Source organism: Notamacropus eugenii, chromosome 6, assembly GCF_028372415.1.
Source record: "Notamacropus eugenii isolate mMacEug1 chromosome 6, mMacEug1.pri_v2, whole genome shotgun sequence".
Taxonomy (NCBI): domain Eukaryota; kingdom Metazoa; phylum Chordata; class Mammalia; order Diprotodontia; family Macropodidae; genus Notamacropus; species Notamacropus eugenii.
In genome coordinates, this window is record NC_092877.1 from 329,895,050 (window position 1) to 329,922,656 (window position 27,607).

Sequence of the window (27,607 nt, forward strand, 5' to 3'; positions counted from 1 at the left end):
TGTCTAGTGAAAATAAAGTTCTGTTGGTCTGCTTAGGAACAAGAGGCATAGCTAAATAGGTCAGAGGATTGAGCCATAGGCCTGGAGTCAGGAAGACCTGAGTTCAAATCTGGCCTAAGACACTAGCTTTGTGACCCTGATCAACTTAGTCCCTATTTGCCTCAGGTTCCTTATAAAGTGGAGACAAACCAGAGAAGGAAATAGCCAACCACTCCAGTATCTTTACCAAGAAAATCCCAAAATGGGGTCACAAAGAGTCGGATGCAACTGAAATGATGGAACAGTATCAATAAAGGAACAAGATGTGGGCTTTTTAAAATAGAATTTTTAAAATTTATCATTAAAACCATCTCGCTTAACACTTTGTATATAGGTCACATACAAATACATATGTGTGTATGCATATACATGCACATATGGACATATACGTATACAAGAAACATGAACTTGCACAGACCTCAAGAGGTAGTGAAGGCTATAAGGGTCTGGCATGCTATGGTCCATGAGTTCAGAGTCTGTGTGTTAGTCCTTCGTTGCTGAAGAAGACCATGCCATCAGAGAAATGATGACATGACTTGCACTTGACTTTGTTTTGAGTGAGGGAGGGCTGTGCAGGTCACCAGCCTCACTTCTCCTCCTGAGCCATCTGGATCCAGTGACCAGATATTCATCAAGATGACTGGAGATAACCCAGGATGAGGCAGTTGGGGTTAAGTGACTTGCCCAAGGTCACACAGCTAGTGAGTTTCAAGTGTCTGAGGTGAGATTTGAACTCAGGTCCTGCTGTCACAGAGTCAGAAATGAGTGAATGACTGAACAGCAACAATATAACATATACCCACTTGTAAATGAGTCATTGTAAAAAATAAATTTTAAACCTAACAAAAACAAGCACTCAGATGTGCAAACACAATTTTGAAATGATCGTATCATAATCTCTTTAGAATTTGGGTTTGTTTGTTTTTAGTGGATATTAACCTAAATAAGATACTTTTTAAAAATGCCTGTTTACTTCCATGTACCTTCTCCTCTTCTGTGTTATTCCCCCTCTGGATTTATTGCTGCTGCTTTTTAAAATATATCTACATACTGCTAGAGCTGATGTGTCTTCATTTTTCTGGTTGTGTTTTCTTCATCTTTCATTAAAGGCCTCACTTATTTCTAATGTAAAGCATCTATGTAAGTCTATACCCACATACTTCTAATAACTTTCACTTTCATTGATGTAATCACTGTCACCATCAGCACAGATCGCAGCTTTTCCATAGGGGTTTAATCAGACGATCAAACATCCTCAGTGATGAGCTGTGTTGGTCCTCAGATGCAGACATGCAGATTCATTCATCTCATCCCTACAGCCTTTCCAACATGGTGGGAGGGCCACAGAGTTTGTACTACCTTACTAAAGCCTTCAAAAGCCCCAAATCACCTCCATACATGATGAGACGTCCAAGAAGGACTCTGTGTGTGTATATGCATGCATGTATATATGTTTACACACACACACACACACACACACACACACACACCCTCACACCCTCACACCCTCACACCCTCACCTAAATGTGAAATGCACATTTCTTCCAAAAGAACTGTGACTTTGATAGTGAAATATAATTTTGGAGACTCCTTGTGAATATGGGATATCCTCTGAATCCTAAAAAAGCTACGTATTGGTTAAGTCTGCAACAGAAAAGACTGTGTAACAAATAGTGTTTATTGTTTTGTCTGCTTTCTGTTCAAGATATTTCTCATTTTTGTTTTTTAAGATTATTTCAATCCATTTAATTTTTTAGGCAAAGATGCAATTTATACCATTCCAATCAGAAACATTCTTGCTGTGGAAAAACTGGAAGAGAGCTCATTTAACAAGAAAAATGTAAGTTATACAAGTAAATGTATTTACCTTTCATTAAATAGGCTCTTTAGTAATTGAAATTTTCTACAAGGTAGATTGTAGGAATTGTTTATAGTATGTTGCTCATTGTGCAATGATTAATTATGACAGAATTAGCTCTTTTCAGCAGTACAAAGATCTAAGACAATTCCACAGGACTCATGACAGAAAATGCCATCCACATCCGGAGATAGAACGATGGAGTCTGAATGCAGATCAAAGCATATTATTTTCTCTTTTTTTGTTGTTGTTTTTTGTTTTTTCTTTCTTGTGGTTTTTTTCTTTTTGTTCTGATTCTTTCACAACATGACTAATGTGGAAATATGTTTAATATGATTGTACATGTAAAAAGAAAAGTATGTTGCTACTTCAGTGAATCCATGATGTATACGATGTACTCCAGGTATTGATCATAGTAGAATGGAAAGAGTGCTTGATTGGGAATCAGAGGACCTGGGTTTGAAATCCCAGCTCTGCTCCTTCTTACTTCTGTGACTAGGCAAGTTATAAAGCCTCGCTGGGCTTCAGTTCCCTCATCTGCAAAATGCTGGAGTAGATGAGGGGTTCTTAACTTGGAGTCCATGAACTTGTTTTTCTGCTTCCTTTGAATTCTTATGCATGTTATTTTTGAATTTAAAAGCATTTTGAGATATGATCCCATCCTCTTCAATTTACTCTGTGCACTCTGTCTCTATGTGTGTGTGCATGTGCATGCGCGTGTGTGTGTGTAATCCCACCCAGTACCCAGATACTGAATAGTTTCAAGAGGTACAAATATTGTCTTTCCATGTAGGAATGTAAACAGTTCAACTTCAGCAAGTCCCTTAAGACTTCTCTTTGCTGTTTACCTTTTCATGCTTCTCTTCATTCCTGTGTTTGAAAGTCAAATTTTCTTCTCGGCTCTGGACTTTTCATCAAGAATGCTTGAAAGTCCTCTATTTCATTGAAAGACCAATTTTTCCCCTGAAGTATTATACTCAGTTTTGCTGGGTAGGTGATTCTTGGTTTTAGTCCTAGTTCCTTTGACTTCTGGAATACCCTATTCCATGCCCTTCATCCTCCTATTTACCCAGGCTTTCAACCTATGAATGTTTTGGACACACCTGATCCTTTTCTGTGGAATGTTTTCCTTGACTTCTCAGTCTCTCTAACCCTCTACCAATCTTTTGCCAAGTCCTGTAGATTCTGTATTCTTCATATTTCTCATATCTACCCTCTTCTTTCCTGTGACACAAGCCCTCATTATGCCTGCTCTGTTCCCCTGTCTGACTGCTTAGTCTCTACTCTAAGTCTCTCCCCACTCCATTTTCCACTTAGATGTCAAACTGATCTTCCTAAAACAAAGATGTAACCATATCGCCACTACTACCTTCCTTAAACCCATCTCAAAAAACTCCCCTCACTTCCTGTTATCTCAAGGATCAAAAAGGAAATCCTCTGTTTGGCTTTTAAAGGCCTTCATACTTGGCCCTTTCCTAACTCTCCAGTCTTACACCTTACTTCCCTCCACATACTCTGTGATCTAATCCCACTAGACTCCTTGCTGCTTCTTACACAAGACACTCCCCTTTCCCTACTCCCTGCATTTTTCCTGGCTTTCCCTCACCCCTGGACCTTTTTCCTTTCTCATCTCCTCCAGGCTCCCCTGGCTTCTGGCTCGTCTCAGCTTCAATCTCACCTTTTATAAGATGCCTAGTGCTAGTCCCCTTTCTTGGGATGATCTCTGGTTTGTCCTTTATAGATCTTATTTGTGCAGTTATTTGTATTAGAGTGTGGCTCCTTGAAAGTGAAAATTGGTTTCTTTCTTGTATCCCCAGTGCTTACCATAGTGACTGACAGAGTAGGCACTTAATAAGTACTTGTTAGCTTGCCGGCTTGACTGAACCACTTGGAGTCCTTCAGTTCCTCCCTTTTCTCCTTTACCAGTTCTTCCCTTTACACACTTGAGCCTAGAGTTAAACATTTGAACTCTGACGTCTTCTCCCCTTCAGTATCTCTGCCTCCTCTGCCTCGCTCCTTCTGTCAGACTCTGCTGGTGTTTAATGCTCAGTTACCTTCACCTCTTCCATTCCTGACCACTACTGAAGTAAGTCATAGAGTAGAGCCAGCTATCCAGCTATGGGTAGATTTTGTTACACTGAAAAAGTAATCATATGTATCTGTAATTACTGATATGAATGCCTTTAAGACTTTCAACCCCAGCTTTCATTTCCTCTTTCTGTTTAGTCAGATTTGGCCATTTTCCCAATCTAATGAACTTAAATGCCATTTTTACTTCCTTACATAGTAGATGCAGATATTACCATCCAAAAGAACATCATTCCACTGTCATCAGTGAAGAGACTAGAGACTAGTGGAGAAATACTAAGACATCTGTTCAGTTTCACATCTATATTTGTCCTTCCAGTTTCCTCTGTAAATGTTTTCAGGACATTCTGGCTTAGTTGGGTTTCATGCCAAGCTTTCTGTGGGATATTTTTCCTCCTTCCATGTCATTATGCTTTTTGTAAGGTCAAACCGCATATACTTTTCCATCATCCAATTCCTGATAATGTTTTACATATTAATTTATATTCATACCATTGACTTTGTCTTTGGTTACCATGTCGCTCTACTTGTCAAGAAGGAGAAAGTATCTTTTGGTTACAACCATTTCCAGACTTCATTTTACCTCCTTTTTACAGCAAATCATTAGCTTAGATTAATTTTATCTCATAAATAATGGCAGTTAATGTCACCCCCTCCCCGCAAATCTTTCCTCACCTCTCATAGTCATCTGTATGTTTAAGCGATTCAGGTAGGATCATCTTTTCATCGTTACTCTTTTTTCAAAATTTTAATGTGAATTTTCTTTTGCTCTAACCTGATGATCTCTAACTGTTCATTGATAGTTGATTCTGAAGTGATACCCACAACAATAACCAGTTATTTCCTGTGTGTTCGATTATAGCTAATTTGACTTTTTTGGTGATTTTGTGCAGTGATTGCCTTGTCTTATGTCTTTCAGCTTTTTTCTCAGAGAAAGTATTCACTAGAGACTTTTTCCTCTTTCCCTTCTCAAATCTTGTTTTTGCATATGTTTTTCCATTACCATTCCCTATACCTACTTTCATAGCAATGTTACCATATTTCAAAATATTATGTCAACTTGCTTTGGAGAACATGATCCTTTCTAGAGTTGCTATGGCCAAAGAATTCATCACCTAGTGACAGTTTCTGGTGATGAGTAATTCTGTACTTAACTTGACTGGTCTTCTGCAGAGATATAGTCTCTATATTTAGCCAATATCAGGCTGGAATTTTGCAGTTGAACTGAATTCAGAAAGTATTTATTAAACAAGTATTTATTCAAAAAGTATTTATTAAATTGTCTGGTTGCTAGACAAAAATGAAATAGCCACTGTTCTTAAGGAGCTTACATTCTCCTAGGAAACTGGTATTTGCAAGGTTACCATGTCCTCTAATTGCCAAACCAGTCACATTTTTTCAAATCTTATTTCCTTGGCCCTTGGAGTGCTCCTTCTCGATGCTTACTCCTCTCCTGGCTTCCATGGAACTGCTCTCTCCTTATTTTCCTCCTACTTTTATGACCCCCCCTCTCTCTTTTTAGTAAAGTTGTATTGATATGTTTTGTTTTTACATTACAAACACTGCAACTTACTTCCACTTTGTGAGAGGTCTCTTGTAACAGAAACAGTTAAGTAAAACTAGTAAGGCAGTGACCTCTGAAAGTACATGCAACATTTCACATCTCTGGTGCTCCCCCACCTTTCTATTTTTAAAAAATTAAGAGGAGTCTGTTTTCCCTTCTACTTTGCATTCCATTAGGAAAATGGTTTTGTAACAAATATGCACAGAGAACCAAACAAATTCCCTTAATGGATGTATGCAAAAACACATCTTGTTCTGTCCTCTAAATCTGTTATTGTCTGTAAATGGTGAGCACAGTTCTCAGTTTCCAGAGTTGTTTTTACTGTGTTAGTTGTTTTTTAAGTTACTCTTTATTCTGTTCTTTTCATTCTTCACCATTGTATAAAAGTCCTCAAAAATTTTAATTTTATAGCATAAATTAATAATTATAATATTATAGTATAAGTTGTTTTTCTAGTTCTCTTTAATTCACTCTGCATCAGTTCGTTGAGAAATAATTCTATTTCTCACAAATCTGAATCCGTCCCTTACATATCTTGGAAATAAGACATTTATCCAAGAAACTTCTTGCAAGACCTTCCACACTCTGTGGCCAAACTGCCCTTCCAGTCCTTTTCACACTTTCTTTCTCACAGTCTACCTTCCTGCCAGATCGGCTTACCAGCTGGTCTTGGATGGTTTCAAGGCCAAAACCTAGAGCTAGCTGTTCCTGGAAATCATCTGCCAGAAGCGGTCTCTCCTGAACCTAAAGCCTGTACCCTTCATTAAAGGATGTGTGCTCTCCCTGGTGTTACAGCAATATGTTTTTAAACATCCTTTCAGTAACGCTTAGCGTTAAAGACGCCTAAATAAGCCATTGTGTTATATCAGAAACCCAAAGAAAAATTGTTTCCAATATTACATAAACTACAAAAATAGAGAAAGGAAGGATCCTTCCAGATCATCTCATTAAAGCAGATACGACCGCGATGCAAAAACCAGGGAGAAAAACTGATAAACCAGTGTCCTCAGTGACTATCGATGTCAAAATTTTAAGTAAAACATTATCAGAGAAGCTACATCAGCATATCAGAAAGAGTATACACTATGATCATGTGACATTTATATCTGGAATGCAGGATTGGCTCAGTATTAGGAATGCTGTAAGCATAATAGACCATATTAATAAGAATAAAATCATGATTATAGCAATAAACTACACCCCACACCCCACACCCCCCATTCCTTTTTAGTTAAATTCTAAAAAACTTGTCTTGGTATGTAATAAATTATATCCATCTAAAACCAAGAACTCGCATGTAATGGACATAAACTAGAAGCCTTTCCAGTAAAATTAGAGGTACAAGCAAGGATGTCCATCATCACCAGTGTTATTTGATAGATGGCTAGAAATACGATTAACTGGTAGTAGCACTGACATAAGAAAAGGAAAATAAAAAACTGAAAAAGATCTAAGAACTGGCATTTTTTAGAATCAATAGAATTGATTAGTACAGTGACCAACTGTGATTATTCCTGAGGACCAGAGATGAAACATGCTGCTTACCTCCTGACATGGAGACGATTGACTTTAAACACATAACGAGGCACACATTTTTGGGTACAACAAGCATCAGATTTTGCGTTCCTTAGTTATGTATATTTAATAATTAGGAGGGGGTGTTGCAGGGAAATGAGATATTGTGGTAGTTGTCAGAATGAGTGTGTGTCGTATACATAGACACACAGTATACATATGTGTGTGTGTGTGTTAAATACACAGAAGAGAAGAGAAGAAAACAGACAAGCAGGATAGGTTTTAAAGTAATATGTTAAATTTGTTACATACTTGGAAGGGGAAACAAACTGTATATGGTACAGATTTCCATCTTCTGGTTGTAAGATCTTCCACTTTGTACAAGGAAATGGCTATACTACTTGATATTTCCTTGTGAATTTTAAAAAACTAAATAGCCGATCATAATAATGGCGCACTACCTTTGCAGTTTCCCAGAGTGAGATTATACCAGCATACCTAACGAATATTGATGCCAAAGTTTTTTTGAAAATATCAGCAAAGAAACTACAGCAACATACTGTTAAGATCTCACACAGTGACCACACTGGATTTGTGCTAAGTGCCAAGTGGTTTCCTTATGAGGAAAATTTTGAACATAATTGATCATATTAATAACAAAAACAATCCAAATGATGATTCTATCAGTAGATGAAGACAAGGCTTTTGACAAGATAAAATACCTGTTCCAGTTCTGTTTTGTTTTTAACAAAAAATCCCACTTTAATATAGGAATGAAAGGAGTTTTCCCTAGAATGATAAGTAGTACCTAAGAGGGATAAGCTAGAGGCCCTTCCAGTAAGATCAGGGTTGTCACCATTGCCATTCAGTGTTTGCTAGAAATAACAGCTATAGAAAAAAGACACATACAAAATACAAAAAAAAAAAGAAAGAAAGAAATGGGACAAATAAGCATAGGCAAAGGGGAAATAAAATGATCTCTTTTTGCAGATGACAGGATAACTTATTCAGAGAACTCTAGAAGACTCACCAAAGAAACTAACTGAAACCATTAACAACTTCAGTTATGGGATATGAACCATATAAATCATCAGCATTTCTGTATGTTACCAAAAAAATGCAGTAGAAGGAGATGATTAGAGATTTAAGATAATAACAGACAAGATGAAATACTTAGGAGTATGCTTGCCAAGATATACAGGAACTAGATGAGCATAATTATATAACACTCTTTATATAAATACAGATCCAAATAATTAGGGAAATGTTAATTATTCATAGTTAGGATAAGCCAATATGATAAAAATGACAATATTATGTAAGTTAATTTACTTATTCAGTACCATACCACCCAAACTTCTAAAGGATTAGTGTAGAACTATAAAAAATAATAACAAAATTCATCCAGAGGAACAAAAAGTCAAGAATGACAAGGGAATTAAAAAATTTTAAGTGGAAATTAAGAACTGCATGCTCTCAAACTATGCTACCATTCTGTAGTCATCAAAACAGTTTGGTACTACATAAGAAATAAAGACATGGATCAGTAGAACAGATTAGATATGTGGTATACAGAAGTAAGTGAGCACATCTGGCAGAAACTGGGTATAGACTAACATTCACACCATATACAAAGACAAGTTCCAAGTGGATACATTATTTAGGCATAAAGGAGCACACCATAAACAAATTAGAGGAACAGTAAAGAAATTATCCTTTAGTTCTGTGGATAAAGGAAGAGTTTGTGACCAAATAAGAGAGACAGAGGTTCACAAGAAGGTAAAATGGACAATTTTGATTACATTTTTTTTTTTTGCACAAACAACCAATGCAGCTAAAATTAGAAGAGAGGCAGGGAATTGTGGGGGAAATCTTTTCATCAAGTTTCTGACAAAGGTCTCATTTCTAAAATTATATAGAAAGGAAAATGAGTCAGATTTATGAGAATAAGAGCTGTTTTCCAATTGATGGATGATCAAAGGATATATGAATAGGTGGGTTTTGGAGGAAGAAATACAAGCTCTCAATGTCCATGTTAAAAAATGCTCTAAAATGCAAATTAAAACAACACTTAAGATACCACCTTACACCCTCAGATTGGCACAGTTGACAAAGAAGAGGAAATGACTAATGCTAGAATGGCTATGGGAAAACAGGTTCATTAATCCACTGTTGGAGCTGTGCGCTGGTCTGGAAAATAGTTGGTAACTCTTCCCAAAAAAGCTATTGCACTGCGCATGTCTTTTGACCCAGCAATACTACTACTAAGCTGACACCCCTAACAATTCAAAGAAAGAGGAAAAACACTGTTATGTGCAAAAAGTATTTGACAGCTCTGAGGGGCAGCCATGGATAGGGAAATGACTGAACAAGTTATAGCATATGAATATGATAGAATACTATTGTTTTGTAAGAAATGATAAAAAGAATTATTTCAAAGAAACCTGGGAAGACATGTATGAATGACTGAGCAAAGAGAATAATTTAGGAACTTTGTTCAATATAATGACTAAACACCGATCCAGTGATGAAACATGCTATCCAATTCCAGATGGAGAGCCAGTGGACTCAGAGTGCCGACTCAAGCATATATTCATTCTTTTTTATGGACATGGTTAATTCAGGAATTTATTTTGGTTGACTATACTTGGCGAATAATGGGTTTTGTTTTTCTTGCCTTTCAGTAGGTGGGAGAAGTGGAAAAGAGAGAATTTGTTTGATGGATAAACAGATATTGTTGTATAGATGAGCTCACAAAGCTGTAGCAGTAGTGTCTCATGAAAAATAATACAAAAAGATTCTTAGTTTTTGTTTTTTAAACAGAGTAATACAGATTTTTAAAATATTAGTGTTGATCATTTCTTTATTAAATTCCTACACAGATGTTCCAAGTGATACATATGGAAAAACCACACATAGAAAAACCACTGTATGTCCAGGCAAATAACTGTGTTGAGGCAAGTGAGTGGATAGAAGTACTGTGTAGGGTAAGCCGCTGCAACCAGAGGAGACTGAGTGCTTACCATCCCTCGGCATATCTGAATGGAAACTGGCTTTGTTGTAAAGCTACTAGCGAGCATGCTGCAGGCTGCGCTCCGTGTACTGCGTAAGTTGCTTCACACTTTAAAAGATAATGGTTGAATATATTAGAGGAAACAAGTCTTTGTGTTCTCTTCCTCATTTGATAAAAATTAGGTCAAAAGAACCATGACAGCTTTCAGTAACTGGCCATGTCTCATTATGCACCATCACCTCTCTGTCATTTCTGTGGTACATTTACTTGTTAGTCCGGCAGAATCGTGGTTGGTTATTGGGTTGTTCAGCATTCTGAAGTCTTTCCAAGTTGTTTGTCTTTTCAGTGTTGTTCAGCTTTTGTCATTTGTAAAAGAAGCATTTGGACTCTGGGCTTTGAGGTGCTGTCCAGATCTAAAACATTCAGAGATTCTGCTTTTATTCCCAAGTCACAACTCGAGAGTTGGAAGGGCTTTGTAGTCATGGAGTCCAGTGGTGTCAGACTCAAAGAGAAATGGGGCCACTACACTATACGTAAAAGATTCCTGCATGGGTTGCATGTAAACTTTGGAAAACTATATAATAGCATTAAATGTGTTCTATTGTATTTTTTGTTAACTATTTTCCAATTGCATTTTCGTCTGGTTCAGCAGCCTGGGGAGTGTTGGGGGCTACATTTTTAATACGGCTTATCTAATACCACCTATATATTAAACTTCACTCTTAACATACCCACCAAGTGGTCATCTTGCCTCTACTTGAAGACCCCCAAGGAGGCAGATAACCACCACATCTCTAGGTGGGCTATTCCACGCCTGGACAGTTCTGATTGTTAGAAAGTATTTCCCACTGTCAAGTGTAAGTTGTCCCCTCTCTGACTTTCACTGATTGCTTCTGATTCTGCCTTCTGGGAGTCCAGACAGAACAAGTGAAATCTGTCCTCCACAATAGCCCTTAAAATACACAAATACAACTATCACATCCTCCTTAACTCTTCTTTCCGCAAAACTAAGGATATTCTGTTTCTTCTACATACGTCATGAAAGCTCAAGGCCCCTTTAACCATCCTGGCAGGCCAAGCGTAGACACTCTAACTTATTATTGTCTTTAAATTGAGGCACTCAGAACTGATACAGCTTCCGATGAAGTCTGATGAGGCTAGAGGATACAGGTCTGTCACCTCCCTATTCCTGGAAACACAGCCACTCTTAACACAGTCCGTGATCCCATTAGCTTTCAGTCCACTGATGTTCCCAGCTGCTTTTAGAAACAGTTCCTTTCTGTTTGTGCTTTCCTCAATTTTATTTAGGAAGTTGATTTTTGGAACCAAAGTATAAGACTTTCCATTTACATTTGTTAAATTTCTTACTATTAGACTGAGCCCATTGCTCTAACCACGAGATCCTTTTGGATCTTGACTCCCCCATCTGCTATCTTAGCACTCTCTTGTATCTTCATAGCATCTGCAGATTTGGGTACCATTAGCCAAGTCATGATAGCATCTTAAACAACATAGAGCCCTGGTGTGCTTTACTGAAAACATTAAGTCAAGCCATCCAACTAGTTCTGAATCTATTTGATCATATTGTCATCTAACGATAATCACTAATATACTCCATATCTCCTCATCTTCTCCATTAGAATAATATGAGATGCTTTAGCAGAAGTTTGGTAGAATCTCATAATCTGTGTCTGTTGCAGTCCTCTTCATTTGCTAGGTTAGTAATCCTATCAGAAAAGGCAGTAATAGTAACCAACTTTTATATAGTGTTTTAAGGTTTGCACAGCACTATGTAATACACATATATGTGTGTATATATACATACACACACACACTCACACATACAAATATAAATATGCAGGGCAGCAAGGGTGACACAGTAGATAGAGTAGATAGGGTAGCACAGTAGATAGTAGATGCCAGTCCTAGAATCAGGAAGACCTGAGTTCAAACTTGTCCCCAGACGCTTGCTAGCCTTATGACTCTGGGCAAGTCACTTCCCTGTGTCTGCCTCGGTTTCCTCAACTATAAAATGAGAATATAGTAGTACCTATCTCCCAGGGTGTTCCTGCCACATACTAAATGCTATATAAATGTTATTGTTGTCCTCATCCTTGTTACATATGCTTACAGACGGATCCCCTGTGAGGACGTTGCTGTTATTATCCTTATTTTACAGATGAATCCAGGGTCAGGCAGCTAGGGAATGTCTGGCACAGGATACAAATTCGGATCACTCTGACTCTTAAGACCATCATTTTCTCTTCATCATCACCTGGAATCACCTGTTATTAATGAAGGCATGCTGACTCTTTCCTACCACAGCTTCTTTCTCTCCATATTTACCAACCATTTCTCTAATGATCCTTGCCAAAATTGTCCTAGGAATCTAAATCAGACTCCCTGGCAGATTCTACTCTTTTTCCTCCTTTGTAAATTGGGGCAGCATGTAATCCTCTCTAGGTTTAGGGTCACTCTTCCGTGTCCTCTGGTCTTCCAAATATTGGCAATGACTCAAGTGTCCTCCCAGCCAGTTCTTTCAGGGCCTTAAAAGCTGGTAGTTCATCTGGGCAGCTTTCTCAACATATCCCTATTTCTCTGGGCATCAGTTTCTCTTTGTATTTTTTTTCCTGACATTTCCATCATAAAGGTCATTCTCCTTTGAAAAGAAAACAGAAACATAGTGAAAATTGAACAGTTATGCATCCTCTCTGTTTTCCATTATCATTGTTTCCTCCAACCCAAGTGAAGGTTTTGTTATTTCTTTCGTTCTCATTTTGCTGCTAGTGAGAAATAGAAATTGAACTGAATTTCATTAGGATTGAGAATTCCTGGGTAAAGAAACTCCTTCCTCTCTCCAGACCAGCACCTGTCTTTGAACATCGAAGACTTAAATGACTTGGCCAGAGTCACACAGCCAGGCTGTGTTGGAGGCATGACTTTGAACCCAGGTCTTGTCTGGTTTCCAGGCTGACTGTCTTTGGTTTTCCTTGACAGCCTCCACACATTCTGAGCTTAAACATTCCTGGAACTGTTTTTGTAGGAGAAAAGCAAGCTTGTTTCTCTTGTCTCTACTTCTCTTTTTAATATTTGATTTGATCAGTGTTCCTTTTGCATCCTCATTAGTCTCTTTAGACAAATCTCATTAGAATCATGTAATTAATTAGCAAACACTTTTAGAAGAATAAGTTACCTTGTTAGCATATTAATTCCTATTTTTTTTGTTTTATACATAGAGGTGTTCCTGCAGACATCCAAATAGATATTGATGAAGACAGAGAAACAGAAAGAATTTATTCCCTTTTTACTCTTTGCATGCCTAAACTGCAGAAGATGGAAGGTAAACTTAAAATTTATCTATGTTTATGTGATCTAAGATGGCATTTCTGAAATGAGCAAAGGATAACATCAATATTAGTCCCTGTCCTTTTCCCACTCCACCTTCCAACATAAGAAAATCATACTCGTTTTGGTGGAGGAAATGTATAAGAGGATCAGTATAATCCATCAAACTGTAGAATTTTCTTTAAAACAGTGTTTTATTATGTTAATAACCATTCCTTCTCATACTATTGTATGTATGAACACTGAGTCTTTACAAAGGTAGACTGCCAAGGTAGCTGCAGAATGATGTATTATATCCAGATAGAACAGAAACGGATTTGAGTCAGCAAAGGACCAGATGCACCTGAATGAGCGAGATGGTTCCCTGTTTGTTTGTTTGAAGGTAGTGCTGTAATAACAGCTCAGGCATAGAAAATGAGAAGTGATCATCCCACTATTTGTGATCCTGGTCAGACCAACCTTCATGTTTAACCTGTAGCTGTAAAGTGAAAGAAGGGATAGGAGAAGTTAGGAAAAAACCTGAGAAAGGAACTCAAGTGACCACAGAAATATGAGAAGCTGATAAGGAAGGTAGCAGACATTTCTCATCCTCACCCACACATCATACATACCTTTTGGTCATTTCCCCTTTACTTTTACCAAAACTCAGACTAGAAAGTGTAAATGCTGACCCAAATACTTAAAACACACTGTGGCACTGAGTGATAGTATACTTGTAAAATATGCTTTAAACAGAAATTAAAATCTCATCTTGTCCTAGAGTTATGTTTTTGCGATATAGTAACTATAGTATTTTATATTGGACTATAGAGGAAATTCCATCCTCCATTTTTGTTGAGGGAGAAAAACCCATTATTAGAAGGAGAAAAAAAGAAAGGGAACAAGGAAAAACCAGAAAATACTAGTTGGAGGGCTCTTACTGTTAAGTTATGACTGTCTCTTTGTGACCTGATTTGGGGCCTTCTTGACAAAGATACTGGAGTGCTGTGCCATTTCCAGTTCATCTTACAGATAAAACTGAGGCAAACAGGTTTAAGTGACTTGCCTAAGAACACACAACTAGTAAGTGTCTGAGGCTGGATTTGAACTCTGCCTAGTTACAACAGCAGCAAGATTGGTCCTTCTGCCTCATTTTAAAAAGAACTCACAACACTAAAGCCTTGATGAAGAACTATTTGGGAATTATAATTTAAAAGGCTACAGTTTGTGTAGAGCTAATAGACGCCATTGCTGATAAATCTGTGGGTTTGTAAATATTTCAGAAGATGCTGTTTAACTTGGGTAATCCTTACTAGTAAGACTTATGTGGTGTGGTTAATTTGAATTGCATTATTATTTTTCTTAAGAGATTTAAATGTTCTTTTTGCCAGAGAGAGAGAGAGAAAGAGAGAGAGGGGGGCTATATTGATAGAAATTAGGATAATTTCCTAATCAGATGTTTTCCCCCCTTGTTAGAGGCTTGTGGAAGTATAGCGGTTTACCAAGGACCACGGACAGAGCCAGATGACTATTCCTATCTTACAATTGAGGACTCTGTGACAACTTTTAAAACACTTCAGCAAATAAAAGTCATCCTTGAAAAGCTAAATGAACCTCATGAAAAGTATAGAAAGAAGAGATCAACTAATGCCAAATATGGTAGTGAGTAAGTATTTGTTGCAGATATCACATATGTGTGTGTGTGTGCACTTATGCACAAACGTCATGGCATGATGGGTAAAGTTAACCTTGATGGTAGAAAGACTCATCTTATCGATAAGAAGATCCACTGAGGCATCCACAGTAAGTGAGAGGTGCAAGCAGCTTTGTTACTGCTCAGTTACAGATGGGTCATATCAGAGGAGGGTGTCCCCACACCACCAGAGTCACAGATCCCTGATGTAGTGAAACACGTGCATGTAGTAGGAGAGGTCACACTAAAGGACATGTAAGCATGTGAGGGCTTCATAACGGAGGACAGATTGGAGCTGAGTCCCTACAGGATGAGTAGGGTTTGGATCAGCAGTGATGATGGAGTATAACCAAAACTCTTTCTATGTCAGGTATATGAAGATATGTTCTGTGGAAAAAGCCATATTTATAGATATTTAAAGAATATACACATACATATACACACATTTGTCTGGATCTCAGATCCTAGGTCCTCCACCTCCAAAGGCAGCATCCTTTCTACCCCACCATGCTGATACTCAGTCATGTAACACTTGTGTCTGCTCTTACATGGGGATAGGGGTGGGGAATGTACATTAGTGTGGGAGCTCTAGGGGAGGAAACTCCTCTTGTCAATGTCTTTTGGCCACTGTTCTGCAACTTAAAGTCTTAAAGAGTGTCTAAGGTCCTGAGAAGCAAGATGACTGGGCTGGGTTGTGCTGAGTCTGAGGCTGGCCCACTCTCCAGTGCAGTACATTGTCTTACTGGGCAGTGGAAATAAAAATAAAGAAATAAAACCATCCCTGCCCTTAGAGACCTTGTATTCTAATAAGAGGATTGGCTGCCTCCTTAGATAAGTGACACCAAAATGTGTACAGAGGGATAGAAAGAGCTGAGCACAAATGGGACAAGGGATTTTAGGTGGGGGGTTGTGTGTGTGTGCAGGAACAGCCAGGGCCAGTACAGGGAGAGTGAACTGGAGCCAGAGAGGAAGCCAGAGTGTAACTTTGATTCAGATTCATTAGTTAACACAGAACCTTAAATACAGTAAATACAGCAGATCAGTAGTTGATTAATTGAATTCAAACCACGTATAGAAATCTCAGGAAAAACAGACACATACACCCTGCTCCCACAGTCACACAAAATGACTGATTTTAACAAGATTGAGATTTTATAAAATTAATTTCCATAATTAATCTGTGAATAGAAAGCTGGTTATGGACTTTGGTCTTCATGTAAGTGCTTTGGCTTGTATTAATTTTTATAGACTTTTCCTGTAGCCTCTTTCTGGCTTTACAGACAAATGGAGGGGGAGGAGCAGGAAGGACACCTTAAAGCAGGTAGCCCCAAATGAACTTAGGTTTTCTTAGTTACTGTCATTCTGAGACAATACAAATTCACTCTCCTCTGGGCAACTCCGCCTTGGTACTGGCCCAGAACCCAACCATATACTTGGAAGGAAAGCCCCCTGGTCCCACCAGGTAATCCACAATGTGCAGAACTGAAAACTAACTAGCCGTTGCTAGATGTTTTAAATTTCTAGGTACTAAACGTTGCTTTGTAAGAGTTCATAAGCCTGAAGGAAGTGAATGGATTTACTTCCTTCTCACTGTTTAGATTCAGTGAACTGTTTGTAAAGCTCTTTGAAAACTAAGATGTAAACACTAATTTACTGATAATGATGTTTCAGCAGTCAAAGTGAATGAGGCCCATCCATATGACTCCCTAGTTAGATCACAGTACCTTTTTCTTTATGGATCAAAAATTGAGATGATTAGAAAACTTGGATTCTAAACATGATAGTCTTATTTTATATTTTCATTTTTCAGTACAGTAAGTTCTGACAGTAGTTCACTTTGATGTTACACTGTAATCCTTCATGTGAACTCATTAAATTAGCTAATTTTTGGCAAGATCACACCAGGGAATGTTATGGAAAGGAGGTAAAATAGTAGGTGCCATGCCACTATAGGACTCACATTTTCCCACATCTACTCTGTGAATGTAAGTGTAGTTTATTATCATACGTTCGGTAGTGGGTTGTAGTGACAAGGAAAGATGTGCTGAAGGAGAAAGAGACCTGACTTAGGAGTCATCACACTTGAGCTCTAGTCTTGGAGCTGCTGCCTAGTAGCTGTATGACTTTGTCACATTTTCCTCTTCTGTGAAAGGGTTTGAACTGTATTATCTCTAAGTCCTCCGCTTCTGTGATAATGGAAATGATGAAGAGAGTGAAGGATGGATAAAGCATTTTTATTTCATGAAAAAACATTGAATCAATTATGCGTAGTAATTCAGCGTATCTCCTTATTGTTTTCTTTCAAAGAGATAGTATTTTAGGGTTGCAATTATAAAAATGTGAGGTACAAAAACAGTTGACGTTCTTTTTAATTTTTTTTGTTTTAAGAATTTACAGTTAATTTTTGTCTTTTTTCAGGGAGAATCCAATTGTTGGGAAAGTGTCCTAATCGGATTAGAATACAGCCAACTGATTCAGAAGAAACTGGAATTACTGTTTTTATTGGAGTTTTTTTATTCATAATATATACTGTCCAGAGTATTAAGAATGGACATTGGCTTCAATGTTATCTGTGTTCACATTGTATTTAATATGTAATAGATGGAACTGTTTGGGAAGCCATATTGAGGCTTACTCCCTGTGTTGTATTGCCAGAAAATTTTCAAATCAAGGTTCTTTTCATATCAACTATGTTTGCAGCCATGTTTTGGCAACTGCTTTTAATTGGAAAGAATATTTCTAAGGAAATAAGTTCTGATGAAGGCTATAATCTCCTGTTGCAGACAGGTTCTCATAATCTGTCTGTAGTCTGAGAATCTGTGTTCACCACCAGTGCCTGCTATATGCTGCCAACAGTTTATTGCAATAGAAAATTCCAAAACACGGCACCAACCTGTCCAGAGCTCTCCAATTAGGACAGCCAGAGCTCCCTATTCAAAATAATAATTTTCTTTGATGATCCATTGATCATAACAGGCCACAAAGGTGACTGGAGCAGACACTTTGGAAAGCTGCCGGGTTGGTGGGTAAACCAGTACTTGCTTTTAAAATGTAAATATGATTCAAGTAGGAGAAATCAGGGAATTCGTGCATCTTGTTTACATTCGGAATGAGTAATGGCAGGTCAAAATAAGATGAGACCACTCTGTGTTTTAAAAAAAAAAAAAAAAGAAAATCAGGTACTCATTTTTCTTTAATAGAAAATTCAGGTTATTATCACTTTTGAAGACAGATAGATAGATACCTTCTCTGAAAATGAAAAGAAAGGATACAGTGAAAAATGGCGGTTAGAAAAATCACTTGACTTCACTTACTTTTTGAAAAATAAAGGGTCGTCATAAATAAGTAGGCCCAGCTCATCTCACGTTAAAGAATTTTCCTCCAAAATAATCACTCAGAGCACTTTACAGATCTGGCCTGTTCCAGATTGTACATTAGATATCTTGTAGTATCTAATGATCTAATGATCAGTTGAATGATCAGTGGGGGGGGAGGGTTGTTTTTGTTTTTGTCTTTTTAATTCTAAAAAACAATTCTTAAGTGAACATGTTTGTATTGCATCTGTGTTTCTTTAGAATTTGCTAGACCCAGTGGAATTTGGGTTAGCGAGTTTTGCCTGTCAAAAGTTTGAATTTTATTTTCTCTAAGTAACTTATCCTAAAAATGATAATTGTACAGAAGCAGTAGAAGCCAGTTGCCTCTTTGCAGATGGCAGGAGGCATAAATGTTGCTTCATCAGTATTAAAAACGATGGTACTCTCTGGTTTTTTAAATACAGAAACACTCCCTGTGGTACTTCGTTCTTGGAGTATTTATGTTTTTCTGTTTCAAACTGTGACTTATCAATATAAGTCTGGATGATGTTGTATTGGTGGTGTTGATGTTTTTAAACATAAGCTACAGTTCATAATGTATTTTGGCATGTGAATTTAACATATTATCTTTTTCTCAATCCTTGAGCTCCCCCTGCCTAAAAGAACCATGAGCTACCTACCTATGTCCTGTGCCACCCAAGGTAGGTGCAGCCAAGGCCTCAGCAGTAGCTCTTTTACTCTGTGATTCCTAAAGGCAAAACAAATTCTCTCCTGGACTTGTAGGCTCAGGTGTCATTGTCCTTAAAGGAGACAGCATCTGTCATGAGCAAAGTGCTGTCCATAGTGACAGAATACTGGCCGTCCACTGTCATGTCTGCATGTCACTCAGACCACCAGTTTGGAATGCCCTCGCCTTGACTAAGAATGGGAAACAAGTAAATGCCTTTTCTTGATAAGGTCGGCTTGGTTAAAAGAATCAGTGGGAGGCGGACACAGTGGACATCCTCCTGTGACTTCACACTTCTCAGAATTGCTTGATAATATTCTTTAGCTTTGTGCATCTGATCACTTCCTAGATCTTTCTAGATCCTAGAGACCTAGACCCTTCCGATTCCCAAGTCTGTTCCCTGACTAGAATTGGTCTCTTGGTACCCTGAGTCATCCTGGAATCCTGAAAAGCAAGAAGAAAAGGGTGGGTGATGGGAAGGATGTGTCCTCATGTGCTAGTTATTACTGGTTCTTCCTTTAACCACTTACCCAGCTGACCTACCCCATTGATTTCAATGAGCCAAAAATGATGTAAATCTTAATTATAGACTTAAAGCTCTTTTAAAAATTTAAGTAGCCTTTAAATCAGGTGACAAAGCCAAAGCAAAGATTTTTGACTCCAGGGTATATACTTTATTGATCAAACTGAAAAATTTTATTTGCTAAAATAAGTTTAAAATATCACTGTGATAATGATGAAAGTAAAAGTTAGGCTTCATTGTTTTTACAATTGATTTTTTTGTGTTTTTTTTAACTAGTTTCAGTTATTTATCAGCAAAGACTCATGTCACCTAATGTTCATTTTTCAGATACCCTTCCAATACAAACTTTTTAACAAAAGCACTTTTAATTTGCTCTGATGCTACATCCTATAAAGGCAGAAAACCACCCAGCCTAAACTTCAGGTGTCATTATAGGATGTTCAAAATGTGCACGTCATTTAGAATCAAATAATTGTCCCATGCTGGTGCCAGTGTTGTTCCCTGCATTTTATTAACCTAACAATTAACGTTTGCGTATGGTCCAGTTTGAAGTGTAAGTTGTCAAAACTGTAGTTTTCATGTGTGCTGTGTTGTTTAAAATGCATTTTTATTTAAATTTTATTTTCTTATCGAGAGTATTGAAAAAAGTTTAAGACTTTTGTAACTTGCTGAAAAATTGCTCAAATAAATTACGGGAAGCCTACTTACTCTACGTGAAAGTGGATTTCTTTGCCGGTGCCAAGCTATTTTCAGTTGTTTAAGTAGTTATAGAGTAGAGAAAGAACAATAGCCGTGAGATGATTGAGCTGGGGGAGGGGAGCAGTGTCCTGCGCTCTTTGCAGAGCTGCACTTGGGCCTTCTGGCTGACATCAGCTCGGGTGCCTGGTCCTCCTAGGATTAATTCCCTCAATACCCTTTATAGGCATTCAGGTTCAGGGCATTAGTTCTCCCTCTATTCGAATGCTAACACCATATCTTCATACAGCTCCTTCCAATTGCTCAAATAAATGGATCTTTTTAGGTTTCTCTGCAGTCTTGTTTGTACTTCAGAGCTCCCACTCAGGTATGATGAAAACATCAGAAAAACTTGAAAATTCTCTTTTCCAGTAAAGGCCCTTTTTTTTTTTTCCCCTCACACAGTACTGTACTCAACTTTTGGGGATAAATCGTTCATGGCTGTCAGCTTATATCTTTTGCCTTTTGAACTATCATATTGTGAGCTTTCTACTTCTTCCTGGTGGTGGCTGCTAAATCTTGTGTGATTCTGACTTATTTCTTCAGTATTTGAACTGCCTCTTTGTAGGTGTGTGTGTGTGTGTGTGTGTGTGTGTGTGTGTGTGTGTGTGTGTGTGTGTGTGTGTATGGGTGTGTGTGTGTATGGGTGTGTGTGAGAGAGAGAGAGATAGCTATAGATTTGAGCATTAGCATTTCTAGTACTTTTCCTTTTGAGGTTCCTTTCAAGAGGTTATTGATGGATTCCTTCTGTCTTCACTTTACTTCTGGTTCTTATAGATCTGGGTAGTTTTCATTCATGAATTTTTAAATAGAGTGTCCAGGATTTTTAAAAGTAATGGTTTTCTTAAATTCTCTGTCTTTGACCTTTGTTCTAGGTCAGGTTTTTGTCGTAGTTGTTATGTTAGATGTCATATTTTTCATTTACCTTCCACCAAAATGACTTCAGACTTTAGTTATGCCCTGTCCCACCTCACAACAATGCAGATGTGAACTGATCAACTCATAAGATCTGAGCAAGAGGTTGGGAAAATTGTGACTTGGGCAAATAATACTCAGTGTGAAAAGATGTTCTGAAAATGGGGGCAGGAGTCACAAAACCTACCTACCACCTTGCTAGGTAGTCAGAAAGCAATAATGACACCCTTTTCTGGAGGGAGGTTTGGATGTAGCTCCTGAAACATGGGGTTAAAAAAGCAATCAATGACCAACATATGGGGACCTTAGTAAAATTGCCCGTAGAATTAAACATCAAAAGTAGCAAGGGCCCTTTAGAGCCATTATACCAGAGACTGGGCAGTGTATCCATTGGCAATATGGACATTGGGGTGTTGATGCCATGTTGTGCTGGGTACAGGACCATATATAGGATCCCCCTAACTAAAGACAGGCAACTGTTTCTGCCCAACTGTGCTCCTTGTTCCCGTAAGAATACCCACCCAACCCAAGTGGCCCTTAACCAGGCTGCAACTAGCAAAGTGGTACTCTCCCATCACAGGGCAAGAGATGTGCCCCTCCAGTTCGATGGCTGTCTGAACACTACACAAATCATCACACCATGCCTGCCTGACCAGACATTTCCATATTGAAATAAGATAAGGGTCTGAGTGTCACAGTATATTTGTTTACTTACTCTGGTAGGGCTAAGCATACCTTTTATTAACTGTTCATGAGTGCCTCAGTTTGTCCCGACATCAAATCTGAACGAAGGTACCAATATCAGATACACCCTAAAAAACACCAACGAGAACAGCCTCCTCATTTTGCAAATGGAGAAACTGAGGCTGGGGGACTCTAGGTGACTTATCCAATGTAGGAAACGGCTGAGGTGAGTTTCCAACATAAGTCCTATGAGTCCGGAGATGATTACACAGTACCACACTGTCTTATACATATTAGAATTAGGATGTAAGCTTCTTGAGTGTAGGGACAGTAACAATTTTGTCTTTGTATCCCTACCACCCAACATAATACCTGGTATATATGAGTCTTAATTAGTGTTTGTTGACATACCAACAAATTCAAGCTGTGTGGGGACAGGAACAAGAGCTTCCTTTGCCCATTTTACAAGCATTTAGAAGTGAATTCCACCCCTTTCCAGTGCTTTTCTGAGCAATGTGCCAGAAGATCCCCATCCTTAAGTGGTAGAGGGCAACAGACCCACTGGATTTGGAGCCGGGACACCTTAGTCCTAATGATTCTGACTTACTGTGTAGCCTTGGGCAAGATACACTTCTCTGGGCCTCAGTATCTTATCTGCAAAAGGAGGAGGGCAAACTAAATAATCCTTCAAGTTCCTTACAAATCCTCTGATCTTTAAGTGACCAACAGCTTTATCTTTACCCTTTCCCAAAGTAAGTTACCTTTCTTTGGGCTGCTACTTTCTAAACAAGCTGCCTGAGGTTCTTCTAGAGCAGCACAATTCTGCATCATTGAGATTCAGTGTACTTTATCCTCTTGGACCTTGCTTTCATCCTTTGGGGAATGGGTTAAAATAGAACACAAATTTGGTTATCATTGGAAATGACCAAATGTTATCGATGAAACATTTTGATGGATGGTCAGGTGGGAGGGAGGCAGAGTAGCGAGAGGTGAACAGACAGGGAATGCAGAATACAATTAGAGCCATGAAGTACAGAGACAATATTAAGAGAATATGGTGGCTAATAGGACACAGGACTCAAAACAGTTTGCCAACAGCTGCCTGGGATGCTTTTTATTTAAAATCGACCAGGAAGGCAGATAGGATCGATAAGACTGCATTGTAATTTGTCAGAGAAAAATATTTAGGGCCTGGCTTGTGCACTTCACAGTAGGCAAAGAGGATTGGGTACAGAACTGAGATTCAAAAGTTTGTGGGCTCCATCCCTATCACAAACTTTGCTCTGTTACCTTTGGCAAGCTACTTGGCGGCCTTCTTCCATCACCCAGTGGGATGTACTTGGCATAACACTAAGACCCTGTGGCCCATGGGTGTAGGACTGTTCTATTTTAGGCCTCAGTTTCAGGGAGGCTTTGGTGGCAATGACAAAAAATATATGTATATACAGATACAGCATTTGTGGCAGGGAAGTAAATAGCCCTGGCCTAAAATTGCTTTTAAAATTAAGAGCCAGATATTGCTTACAAAAGATTTCAGTTAAAACATGTTTCTTCCTTTCTGCTAAGCGATGTTGGGCTTTCAGAATGGAAAGTTACCCAGGTGGTCCTTTGCCATAGTGACATAAGCTTCTTTTCACAGGAAGGGACTGTGGCAGGGAGCACTGTTTATTGAAAAAGTGTTGGAAGGGCAAAACAAAAAGTATGAATAAAAAGGTAAGCCTAGAAGGAGTACGAGTGTGGGTTATTTTTGCTGAAATGTTGAGTTACTCTTCCTTCAGTACCAACTTCAGTTTCCTCATCTGTAAAATGGGGCTACGAGAACATCCACTTCCTGGGGTTACTGTGAGGATCAGGTATGTCTCATTGGGCAGAAAACATCATTTGAATGCCTCAAATAATCATTAGCTTTACTTTCATTTTAAAGTAAATACCAAGTAAATTGTGAAGGCTTTTAAAAGAATTCCTAGTCCAAAATGCCTAAACCTAAATGTGACCCTACATAGTCTTTGAAAGAGTTTCCTCAGCAGTGGAATATTATACGTAATATACATAATCGCTACATTGTAACAGTGACCAACTGTGAAAGATTTAGCAACTGATCAGAACAGTCATCCAAGGCAGTTCCGAAGGACCCTTGATAAAAAATGCTGTCCACCTCCAAAGAGAACTGATGAACTCTGGGTACGCAGACTGGGGCATAGTTTCTTTCCCTTTTTATTTTCTAATTGCTTCCCCCACACACACACAATGTGGCTGTTGTGGAGATATGTTTTGCATGACTTCATGTGTATAGAGTGTCATATTTCTTGCCTTGTCATTTGGTATTAGAGGGAGAGAATTTCGAGCTGGAAATCAAAACTTAAAAAAAATCTGAGAAAAGGTTTCCTTGCATTGAGGATGCTGTGAAAGACAGTCTTCAAATGATGGTCCTGTGATAGATGAGTGTAGCTGTAATGAGCATATGACTGCCTCAGGGGGCCAGCATGAGGAAGACATGTTTTCCCCACACTCTGACCTTCTGCCCCCACTGCATTTGCCCCAGGTCCTGTTTTGGTTAGTTCCAGCTCTGCCAATTAGTGAAGTACGTTGTGGGATCACCTTTCCAATGCTTCATTCTTGAGGCAAATAATTCCACTTGGAAGTGGATCCAACATTTCCAGTGACCTTCCTTCCTACCACTTTAGGCAAGTCCTGTTTACAACAGAAAAACACTAAAGAGATGAATTAAATGAAAATGTGTCAGCATTGAAATAATTTCAGCTGAGTTAAGGAAAGCCTGGTACTCCCTAAAACCTTACTCCAGCTTTATTGTCCAGTCATCCTCCAGGAAGAGGAGTGCATTTCAGTGAGCACATATGGGACATTGTTGCAATGGATGAGCGATGTCAATAAAGGAGGCCTTTGATGACCTAACTACTGCCAAATTAAGCTTTTAACACTTTAATTCTAGTTATTCTTCATCATCACAGAAGAAGCTAGGCGGCACAGTGAAAAGAGTTGGACTTGTAGTCAAAGCCTTCAAATCCTGCCTCTGGCTGGATGACCTTGGGCAAGTTACTAAAACTGCCTCCATTTCCTCATCTGTAGAATACGGATAATAATAGTGTCTACTTGTGAGAATCAAATAAGATAAGAAATGTGACAAATACTACAGTCAGTAAATGGCTACATAAATCTTAGTCATTATTAGCTCAAGGAGGTTGGGGAACTATTGGACGGGACAAAGAAAAAAATATGCTGATACTATTCAAATCCAGGAAAAATGACAGCTGCTACTATTATAGCTGCAGGATCTCGGATGCATTATCCCTTAGTATTGGATCTCAGAGAAGTTGCCTCCAGGTTGTAAAGACAAGGACCCGAGCAGGGCTTCAGACATCTGCTGTCTGAGTGATGCTGGATCCTAGAGTAGTCTCAGACCCTCTCCATGGGCCCCACAACTCTCCAAGGTGGTGAACTGCTAAGAAAAGGCCCATTTGCCTTGTAAGAGAAACTTCCCTGATAAGGAATTCATTCTTCAATGGAAGTTGTCTTTCCCATTGAAATCCACCATCTAGTTCAAAAGAAACCAAATCACATGATCTCCCCGCAAGGCTCTATAGGCATAATTACCTCATTTCAAGGATGAGGAAGACAGGCTCAATGAGTTTATGAATAATATTTAAGGTTTGCAAAGTACTTTTCATATGTAATCCCATTTCATTCCCACACAATACTGTGAGATTAATACTATGGGCATTATCATCACTAATTTCACTAAAAATCAATCAATTATCTGACCAGGATGACTTAGTTTCTGAAAGCAGAAGGATGAACTGATTGTTAATGATCACTCATACTTCAATAATCATAATTTATCACATGCCTACTATGTGCTAGACACGGTACTAAGTGCTACACTAATACAGCATTTTGAAGCAAACATTTCTGATTCAAGTTTATTATAAAACAAAAGAGTAATTACAGAAAGCAAATTTTTTAAATTCAGTTACTGAAGGTCATATCTAGAGATAAGACTACACTGATGATATAACAAAAACCATTTGAAATATTTTAACAGTGTAAACTGATCTTGAAAGTTTCATAAATAACTGGTAGGTGGAGGGAGCTTTACCTGCTTCTCCTCGAATTTGGAAGCTCGTTCTCTCACAATGAGCCAAATGTGGTTGGATAACCCTCGGGCTTTATCTAAAACCAGTATTGCTTTAAACTGGCTATCAAAAGATGGGTTAAAATAACTCAAAAACTAGTCTTCGGAAATACCCATGCTTTCTTAGTTGACCACCAAATAACTGGAAACAATCAATGGTTGCAGCCTTTGAACTCAAGCATTTCAAAAGTCATAAACAAGTACTGGTTTTAATTTAAAATCCCCTTCTGCATTAATTTCCAAAATAAGTGTTGGGCAATCCTTAACTTTAAACCCAGAATGGGTTTTTTTGTTTTGTTTTTTAATAAATATAAGCTGGGGAAGCCATCCTTTTCCAGTTATTTTTTTCAAAATATTAAGGCGATTAGCTACTAAATCCTCATCTGCATTTCCAGTAATTTTTTTTAACATGCAATTAAATTAGACTTCTAAAGCTGTTGAACCAGCCAGCGAGAACAGTAAAGTTTCCTTCACTCTCCACTTCATTTCCATTTGCTTTCTCTACCTTAAATAAATTTGAAGCTTTTGTCCAAATAGCTGCTGTAAGGGGAATGTGGTTGTGATTGTAATCTGCAGTCCATACAGCTAAAAGATGTTCCATTTCTATCTCTGTAACACTTGCATCCACTTTTTCTGTTTCGTGAACAACTGCAAGGAATTACGTTACAATGTTAGAATTACAATGCTGGAATTATAACTCTGCCTTTTTCTTTTATTTCATAGGTGTGTTTTATAATATTCCATACCATCGATTCAGGCATTCTGACACCTTGTCCTATTTTAGAATTACTATGATCACATTCACACCATTCATTCACACACTTTTAAAGCCAATATAGTTGGAAGGGAGCTGAGGAGAGACATTTGGAGACTGCCTGATGGTGGTGGGAAAGAGGTCTCAAGACATTCAGAGGTAGTGGCTGGTGATTCTACCTCAGAGCAAATAAGTGGAGGTGTGAATGAGAAGGAAGTATGCTAGCTTCTTATTTTAATTATTCTTGCTCTGTGTGGGTTCATCCTTCTTTGCCAAAGAAGACCATGCCATCAGAGAAATAATGACATGACTTGCACTTCACTTTGTTTTGAGTGAGGGAGGGCTGTGCAGGTCACCAGCCTCACTTCCCCTCCAGAGCCATCTGAATCCAGTGACCAGATATTCATCAGGATGACTGGAGATGACTCAGGATGAGGCAATTGGTGTTAAGTGACTTGCCCAAGGTCACACAGCTAGTGAGTGTCAAGTGTCTGAGGTGAGATTTGAACTCAGGTCCTCCTGACTCCTGCACTGGTGCTCTATCCACTGCACCACCATTCTTGCTAACTAGGTGCTGAAGTCAGTTGATTCTATTGCCATCAAAGCAGTGGAAATATTGTCATCCTAGTCTTCATTTTGGTGACCTGAGAAAAAACCCTTCATGGCTCTGCTAGAGAGTTTCCCCTCCCCAAACTCGGTATAGAGGTCCCC

General features: G+C 38.4%; 1 protein-coding gene across 2 annotated transcripts in view; it reads left to right on the forward strand.

Moving 5' to 3' along the window:
* The window catches only part of RASA2 (RAS p21 protein activator 2), a 150,786-nt gene extending 132,517 nt beyond the window's left edge, over positions 1 to 18,269 (forward strand). For both annotated transcript variants that reach the window (XM_072618122.1, XM_072618123.1), the window contains exons 20-24: positions 1,797 to 1,879; positions 9,947 to 10,170; positions 13,314 to 13,417; positions 14,878 to 15,067; positions 17,513 to 18,269. In XM_072618122.1, the coding sequence (XP_072474223.1) occupies positions 1,797 to 1,879; positions 9,947 to 10,170; positions 13,314 to 13,417; positions 14,878 to 15,067; positions 17,513 to 17,543 (632 nt within the window). In that variant the 3' untranslated portion in view covers positions 17,544 to 18,269. The remainder of the gene's footprint in view (positions 1 to 1,796; positions 1,880 to 9,946; positions 10,171 to 13,313; positions 13,418 to 14,877; positions 15,068 to 17,512) is intronic.
* The last annotated feature ends 9,338 nt before the right edge of the window (positions 18,270 to 27,607 follow it).